Below are 9,225 nucleotides of genomic sequence, written 5' to 3' on the forward strand. Positions count from 1 at the left end.
TATATATATATATATATATATATATATAAATTAAAGTGATTTATGTCAGATGAATAATTTATATAACTTTACTAAAATTTATAGATATTCTTCAAACTTCAAACTTTTAATTTTCTCACCTTACCATATCAATGTACCTTTGTATTTTTTATACAATGAGTAGAATTAAATTTTGTCTTCAAATTCATTCATTATATTCATTAAGCATACATAGCTCACAGCTCTGTTTATCTGGATGGAGATGATCCGTAAAAAACATTCACAAATACTTAAATCTCACTTTATTAGTTAGATAATGGTGAGATTAATGATCAGAGATGTGAATATGGTTAATAATAAAAATTTGTTTTTAAATATACACAGCATATCTAAATATTCGTTATTTTTTTTCTTCACATTTAACCTTCGTTATTGTTTGCAAAGAAGTTTTTTTTAAAAGGTCTTTCTTTTATTCTTTTTCAATAATTTTATTTTAAAGGTAATATTTTAAACATTAAATTTAAAAAATGAATTTTTAGACAATAATTTTTCCTACAAAACAAACGTATTTTTTAAACTGTGATTTTTTAAAAATGCATTATTGAAATTGTAATTTTCATGTTGCTCATTATTTTTTCTAAAGTTTTTAATTCTAATTAAAAAATTAAATATATTAGATATTCATCTAATTTTTCAAAATGAATTCATAGATAGAATGAAATTCATTCATTAAATATAGATATAGATAAAATAGACAAATTAATATATCTTTTAATAACTTTACATTGATTAGTGGATAAAATTTTCATCTATCCATTAAATCTCTAAATTCATTTGATCCATCCATTTTATACTACCTTAGTTATTTTATCAATATTGTTAAACTGTTTCTTCAACTTGGTGGCGGAGAAGCTACTCACTTCTAAACACAAGGTATTGGATGTGAACACAAATCTTTTATGTCAAGATATCTCATAAATCTTGTTACACCAATAAAAAAAATTTATATTAATTAAAATAATTTAATCTATTATTTTGTATATTTTTATTTTATTATTGGTGCAAAATAAAATTCAGGAGAATATATTTTTATTCATTAACAATACTATTGACTCTTGATGGAATCTAAGCTTTGCAGCCTAATTAAATTCTCCACTTTCCACTACTTATAGTACATCACAGAAGCACATTCCTCTCTTCCTTCAACATCAAACACTGATTTAAATCACCCATAATAACACATATTCTATTCCTTTGTAAAATGTCTGCTATAACTTTTGCAGCTCCGGTTGCTGCGGCAAGCTTTGTTGGGTTGAAGTCCAACCGTTCAAATCTTTGTCCTGGTATAAGATCCAATGCATGGAACAAAAATGTTGTCTCCAACGGTTCTAAAACTCACTGCTCCATGAAGGTGAATCCTCTACAATAATTGATAATATACATTAATGGCTCTCTTTTCTAATATGCTTTGATATATTATATATTTTATACTGCAGACATGGAATCCCATCGATAACAAGAAGTTTGAGACACTGTCCTACCTTCCTCCTCTCTCAGATGACTCCATTGCAAAGCAGATTGACAACATGCTCCGCAAGGGTTGGATCCCTTGCATTGAATTTGATAAGGTTGGTTTAAGATGTTGATTTAATTCATATATATAGCACATATATATCTGTAGATTATATTGTATTTATATACTTTTTGGAGCTGTTTATGTATTCATTTGAAATATATTAAACCTAGCACTTCTCATGCAATTATACCATCTTGATCCAATAAAGCTTTAATGTTTATGGTTGTCAGATTAGTTATTTTTGTCTACCTAGATTATAAGTATAATGGGTAGAGTTATATTAGTTGTATATCAACTATTGAACATCATATGATGAGAGGCAATAGGCCACCTATTTCAAGTTGGTGTCCTCAATCTTATCTTGTTTAATAGTATAATGACACTTATGCTATTAAAAATATTTATTCTATCTTATGTGTGATTTCATTCTCCATGTTGAAATAAAATAGAACATTATGTGACACTATATTATTGGGTGAGACAGGGTTGGAGATGCTAACCCAGTCACATAATTGATTAGTTTCTTATTCATAAAGTAAGAAATAGTTGATAATAACAAAAAGAATTTGAGATGTATTCAAACATGAAAACATTCATCATGGTTATTTATATTCTTTGTCCATTCTATTGAAAACCTGTATTTTAACTTAGTATATTGTTTGGAACATGGAAATAATAGGTGGGTACTGTTCATAGAGAGAATAGCCAGATGCCAGGTTACTATGATGGAAGGTATTGGACATTGTGGAAGCTACCAATGTTTGGTTGTGTTGACTCTTCTCAAGTATTGAAAGAGATTTATGAATGCAAACAGATATATCCAAATACATATATACGCTGTTTGGCATTTGATAACAAGCGCCACAGCCAGTCCATGGCTTTTATCGTTCACAAACCTGCTACCTCTTGATCTATTTTTCATTTATTTTCATTTCATTTCTTTTTCAACTTTTAAATATGTAATGTGAAGTACAATGTTTGCCTATATGGTGGTATGAATAAGATGGGTTTGTTAGAGTTACATTTGTTTGTTTTATCATAAATATAAACATGATTGAGCTTTTTTGTTTTGATTTAAAAATGAATGTAATATCTATGTATTGAAAGTGGTAAAATTTATACTATATTATCTACTATTCATTTAAAATATTTCTTTTAAAGGGATAATAATAATTAAAAATGAACCATACAATAATAAAGTATAAAACTCGTAAATTTCTCTTTAAAAAATACAGAAATGATTCATTGATTCTCGCATATATATTTTGATACCTTTTTGCATAAGTGATGTGGCCTCTACATCGGTCCTATAGAGACGTTGTGGTTTTCATGCAATGATTTATTGGAAAATGGAATACTTGTGGCAAAACCAGCCAACAGATTTGAGAAGCGCAGCAATAATAATTTGTTGCATAAACACACTTAGGTAGTTAGGTTAGTGGGTTAGGTGAGATAATTGGTTTCATCTTTTTGCCCCTTGTTTTCTAGGAAGTGAAATTTTTATGTGGTCCTTAATATTGAGGGAGGCATGTTGGCAATAAAGAATGAGAAAAATATATATACAATTAAAGTGTGAGAATATTTTTATAATTTCATTGTATTCTCTCATTTATATTATATATTTATTGAAAGTATAAAAGTAATACAAATAAATGATGTAATATGTATTCACTTGTATCAATTTTTACATTATTAATGTATAGATATTACATTGTATTTAATCATTATTAACTCTTAAAAAAATCAATTGAACGATGGATGATGTATTAATTAGATATAAATATTTACACTAATTATATACACATATGTTGTTCTACAAATTACATGTACAATCAATTGTGATTAGTCTAAAAATAATAAATTATTAATTTTTAACTTAAAAATATATTTTTCAACCAATCACAAGTTAATGGTAGATATAGTAACACAATTTATGTGATAACAAATATGCTCTAATAACCAACGGGCGTTGGTTCAAGTGGTACATGCTTGATTCCCCTTAAGCAAGAATCTGGATTCGAGTCTTGTGGATGGAAAAAATGCCAGTTGGGAGAGTTAGCCCCACTTACCTGTGGATGTGCCTGGCTCGGAAAGACCAAAAAAAAAATATATGCTCTAATAGAGGGTACAAATTTTATGCTATCAACCGTGATTCATCAGAAAAATAAATAATTATTAGTATTTTAACTTGAATATTTCTTCTAATAGATAAGAGAATAGTTTACACTACACTAATTACACTTAATTTTAATCAATAAAATAAAAATTTATAAAAATATACTATATATATCTTCCTCTTTATATATCTCGACAAAAAAGAAGATAAAAATATATCTACAGACAATATATGAGTTTTATATTTTGTCACTATATTATTCACTACTCAACTCTTTAAAAAATAATACATATAAATAGTGTATTGACTATGTATAAATATTTTTACAGTATTACACTAAAAAAATATGTTCTTTAATAAATGTAATACATGATGATTTACAAGACATTGTTGTATTTTTCCCAATATTTATTTTCTCTGTCCATTAATTTCTCTACATTTATGAATCAATAAAGTAATAAATAATTGGTCTCCACCTTCCACAAACCTGATTCACCTTCCAAGTTGACAACAGTAAAAGAAGAATTTGAGCTCGCCATTGCCAATCATGGTTTTCGGTTTACAAAGGCATTCAAGCTCAAAAGTAATAACTCAGCTATTCTTTTATTTCTAACTAATACGGATAAATCACAGGTTTTTGGTCAAAATACACCAAAATTCCCACTCGAGATAAGTATTAATCTTAAGTAAATTTATTAAACTCAATTCAACTCAAATGTAAGACAGTTATTCAATGTTAGACAATCTAATTCCTCAAATTTTGCTTTATTTATGTTTGTAAAATTTATGAATTATCTTCCACGTTCCTAATCATCAAGTTGAATATCATTTTGGGCATATAAATAAGTCATTTTTACCTTTCTGTCAAGAAGAAAAGTAAGAAAAACCGGAGTGTTGTTTGATGGGTTAGTGGATTTAGGTAGAGTGAAGATATTCTAAGGGGGACCTTCTTGAAGGTGGCCCTTTAAAGTGTTTTTTTAATCTATATGCTCTTGTGTAAGTTTTGGTTGTGGATAATGAAATTTACATTTTACCTAAAAATAAAAAAGGAAAAAACTCATCTAAAATAATTTTATCGTTAAAGTGAATACGAATATATCTACATTAAATTTTAGTAGGTAAAGATTACAAATAACATCGCTCTAAAGTGAGTTTGGCTTCAAAACAAGGAGTGTATCAACCATGACTTGATTGAAAAATTCTCAGCATACAGAATGTTCTGAGGATAGAAGATACACTTTTACTTGGGACAAAACTCACTTTAGAAGAGCCTAATATCAGAATCCATTTAAAAGAAATCAAGAGTGACCCTTATTTGCTGATGCTAGAAACAACTTTACTCTAGAGTAACCCTTACAGGCGGAATTCTTTCCTCCTCTTTCCTGGCGTAACATTGTTTTTTGGTCATACCTTATCATTTCTGCACTTGCTGCTAATAATGGTTTAGCTCGGAGTTAATAAACTTTCACACATGATTCAGGTAAGAGAGTTAATGAACCCACTTCCATCCGTCACAATGTTGAAGACTATAATGATTCCACTCCATAACCAAATCGTGTCCATGTCAATGTATGAGGTATTCAGTAAAATAAACACATTGCATGAAAATCTAGCAAATTCTTTGAATACTATTTGACCAATAGATAGGTACAAAATATAAAGCATGCCTAACATCAATTACACTTGACATTGTTGTGCTGAAGGTAGCAAAGGATATCAAATGAACAAAAATAAACAACTGGCGGAACTCTTACAAGCTCTCAATCTGCATCACCTACGAAAGATTTGAGGCTCCCAATATGATTGAACATCACCAAAAACATTAGCCATCTGCACGATGAACAGTGATGATAATTGATTAAGCAAAACAGAAACATAGTCATGAACAGTTAATCTCAGTAATTTTTTCATTTGTTAGATGAGCAATGCTAGATCGTCCTAAAATTTAAGTGTAAAGATCCTCATAATATAAAAAAACATGCAATGCTTTCTTTACTTAGTACCAGGAGGATCTTTAGGCTAAATTTAGGAGGGTGTGTCAGTTCTCTTGTTAGATAAGGGACACACAACCAACATTGGTAATAAACAAGAAACATTAACAATGCTAAGAAATTAACCTCCGCGTTATGTGTTTCAAAATTTAACAACATGAATCATACAAGTGAAGAATAAAGCATAATATTGTATCTCAAGGGAAAAAAGCACAGACTAACATTATTTTCAGCAAAGTATTTATGTAGAGGAACAAGGGATTTCTTAGTAGTATGCTGAATAACCATTATCCTCATTTACAATCATGCTAATTCATCGTTGCATTTTTAAAAAGCGAACATAACATCTTTCTGTTCAACACATAAGAGGAAAAAGAAAAGAATGTCAAAAGCCAAATAAGTGCACTCCAGCAGTGAGCCCAATTATGTAACAGCATTCTGCCTCAAAAGCAAAATTAATAGTTGCAACATGCTATCACAATTCACAACCTTATGCTCTGACAAAAGATCTTATTGCTTGTGATATCTCTCGAGTCTCGGATCTAAAAAACCATCAAAAGAACATAACTATGTAACATACTTCACGTTCTCAAAGGTCTACAAGTAACAAGTTCCCTCCAAAATTTCTTTCAATCTTTGATCAATAGTCCCCCACATTGCATGTCCAAGTCCATGGTAGACAATAATTTTCCCCTGCCTAGGCATCCTATGAGGTTAGTTTCTGCATTGACCTACTTAACAACATAGAAGCTCCGAATAGGCAAATGCCATACATAAAGAGAACACAATTTCCCCAGCAGTGAAAAAAGCAGGAACTGTGAGCATTCTGATAACCACTAGTGTGGCTTGGAACATAAGAGTGGCGTAGTGTACAAGGCTCCCACCTAGTGGAGTTCGGGGAAGGTAGATCTATATGCAATCTATCCCCACTAGCGCAAAGACTATTTCAGGATTATATGAACCTTAATGTTGCACCAAGGCTCACAAAAACTTGGAACATAGAAGAACAAATACAATGGTAATTAATTTGTCACTCCTCAGTCCTCGGCTCTCTCATCAAAATCCTAATTGGAACAAGTGTCCACTAAGAATGGAAATATGCACTATAATCTAGCTCAAGTTTTAAAAACTAACCAACTACATGAGTCTGTACGAATTTATATTTTTTGGTAAATGAGTTTACATGAATTTAAAGGGGAGCTAAAAGTCAACTTTTGTGTCAAGCACAAAGCTAAGGAGTACGGATATGTGACTAGACCAAGCACTTTTTATTAACAAGCATGAAAAATTATATCATCCAATTACTCACAATGACACATGTAACACTGCAAATACCTTAGATTTGTTTAATATTTGTAGAAAAATAAAAATTAACTTTGTACATGCATTTCAATGGGTGACTGAGACAAACAGTAAATAGCTCTAACAATAAAAGGCCACAAGGCAAGAAAAGAGTTAAAAAAAATTAAGAATACACAACATAACAAAATGTAAAAATCAGGCTGATACAAACAACAGAGGAAAAAACATGAAACATACAGTTAGCAAAGAACCAAACCATACCAAAAATAAAAAAAATTAGATTTCAAGTCGTACAAGTTCCTTTTGGGGCTAACTCCATCCAGGATTATATTCTACATTCTTAAGACTAAGAGTAGACCACCCACCCTAAACAAACACAATTTTCTCTGATGACATCAACCGCGCCTCTGTTGCAAATCTAAACTGACCACCTTTAAACAAGATTTGCAAAATTTGAAAATAAAAATATAAACAAACTCATAGGGGGGAGGGTGGGTGTTAGTGTGGATTACAGATGGTTTTAGAACGTTTCAAAATAGGGCGGAGGGTAGTTAGTTGTGTAAACATAAAACTAACCAGGGTATAAGGTAGGCAAGCTTAATTGTGAAATAACAGGGACTCAAGAATTTATTTTTCTGGGAGTCCAATGATAGATGTAGTTGTTAGCAGAGTACTTTATCAAAGATTTAAAGTCAAACTCCCCATCTTGGTGTAACAGTTATCCCACCATAAGCAGGCATGGGGTAATGGAGGAGGGAGAGAAAATAAAGGGACCCAAACACAGTGATTTGAGACTTGGAGAAGAAGGAAGGGGTGGGAGTAAGGACAAAAGTAATGCCATCGTATCTAGAGACTAGAAAAGTGAGATAAAACTCATAATGAGTGATTGAAAAAGTTTTAACTTTTAATTGTCTTAGTTCTAGGGACATGTTAACGATAAACACTGGCTGAACAAATCCTAAAGAGAAAAAATAATTTCACAGCACTGTAACATGATAGGAGAGCTGAAAACCAGAATCAATTTGGGTGCACTAAACTAACTCAAGCTTCTTTCGAGTAGCATGCATGACAACAAGACTCAATACAATGTGACTCATGTGATATTCTAACAAGAAACAACATAAAGAATAGCTATGTACAACTCATAAGGCACGACCACGAAGAATTGGCTATACCTACAACTCATCCACATAACACTCAATTCAAAACATTCAATCACTCATCATTCGGCAGCTAATTATTATAGGAAAGTAATCAAATTGTCCCATTAACTGATTTAAACCCTAATCTAATTGCAACCCTAAAACTCGAAATAAACCCTAATCAGAAAGTGGAACGCACCTGAAAGAAGAACAAAACCCTAGCGATTCCTCTCAGCTGGCAATGGGCGATTAAAGCCACCACGGCGGTTCATGTACTGTCTAGGTTGGCGTTTGGTAACCGCCCTAACGCCGCTGACGTCAGCACCAGGCACGGGTTTTCCTTTGGTGGAGTCAAATCCAGTTGGAATTCCAAGCATTTTCATCATCTCCATCTCATCCTCGTTCATTTCAACATCTCCTTCACCGTCCCCACTCTCATTCTCTTTCTGCTTCTGCTGCTTCTTCGCGATCCCATCCACGAACTCCGATACAACCTTCTTCGTCTCTTTGTGGTCATCATCAGAGGAATCTCTGCGGCGACGTTTCTTATCCGGGGAAGGAGTCCGGTGTTGGCGGTGACGGTGCCGTTTAGAGCGGTCGCCTGGAGAGCGGGAACGAGTGGGAGAGCGACGGCGGTCAGGCGAGCGCGTGCGGGAGCGTGTGTGTCGGGAGCGGACACGATCAATTGAACGCGAACGGGATCTCTTGCTGCGCGCTCGGTCACGGTCACGGTCACGGTCGCGATCACGTTCGTCCTTGTCTCTTCTTCTTTCCCTTTCTCTGTCGCGGACTCGGTCTCGGTCTCGGTCACGCTCGCTCATTGTGTGATGAGGTCGCGTTGAGAGTTCATGTTGGTCTTTTGCTAAACCCTTACTATTATTACTGTTGCGGCCTATTCTGTAAAAAAGAGTTTCATTTTGCATATGATTAATTCAAGGCCCAAATTTATCAATACAAACTATGAATTATATAAGTTCCATGTACATTTGGGTTGACCCAATCAATCCAACTCATGTTTTGGTTGGTTTCTATACATTAGGACGATTTTCTGTATTTAGTTTTATAGGTACCATTCCACAAAGTTCAACATCTAGTTACTTTTTAATTCTTCCCTAAATT

General features: G+C 32.5%; 2 protein-coding genes across 2 annotated transcripts; one reads left to right on the forward strand and one right to left on the reverse strand.

Annotated features, from left to right (window-relative positions):
* On the forward strand, positions 1,158-2,594 carry LOC109347075 (ribulose bisphosphate carboxylase small chain clone 512-like). The gene is made up of 3 exons (XM_019586808.1): positions 1,158-1,390; positions 1,476-1,607; positions 2,235-2,594. The coding sequence occupies exons 1-3, from the start codon at positions 1,241-1,243 to the stop codon at positions 2,463-2,465; spliced, it is 513 nt and encodes a 170-aa protein (XP_019442353.1). The 5' UTR covers positions 1,158-1,240; the 3' UTR covers positions 2,466-2,594.
* On the reverse strand, positions 5,211-8,995 carry LOC109347084 (U4/U6.U5 small nuclear ribonucleoprotein 27 kDa protein). The gene is made up of 2 exons (XM_019586814.1): positions 8,306-8,995; positions 5,211-5,501 (listed from the first exon to the last, which is right to left on the reverse strand). Exon 1 carries the CDS (start codon positions 8,925-8,927, stop codon positions 8,325-8,327), a length of 603 nt encoding a protein of 200 aa, XP_019442359.1. The 5' UTR covers positions 8,928-8,995; the 3' UTR covers positions 5,211-5,501; positions 8,306-8,324.

This window comes from Lupinus angustifolius, chromosome LG01 (genome assembly GCF_001865875.1).
Source record: "Lupinus angustifolius cultivar Tanjil chromosome LG01, LupAngTanjil_v1.0, whole genome shotgun sequence".
Lineage (NCBI taxonomy): Eukaryota > Viridiplantae > Streptophyta > Magnoliopsida > Fabales > Fabaceae > Lupinus > Lupinus angustifolius.

Bases quoted from the DNA above. Each gene is read 5' to 3' on its own strand.
- LOC109347075 (XM_019586808.1), top strand. From the start codon at position 1,241: ATGTCTGCTATAACTTTTGCAGCTCCGGTTGCTGCGGCAAGCTTTGTT. The intron at 1,391-1,475 runs GTGAATCCTCTA...TTTATACTGCAG, and splicing joins AAACTCACTGCTCCATGAAG to ACATGGAATCCCATCGATAA. The intron at 1,608-2,234 runs GTTGGTTTAAGA...TGGAAATAATAG, and splicing joins CTTGCATTGAATTTGATAAG to GTGGGTACTGTTCATAGAGA.
- LOC109347084 (XM_019586814.1), bottom strand. From the start codon at position 8,927: ATGAGCGAGCGTGACCGAGACCGAGACCGAGTCCGCGACAGAGAAAGG.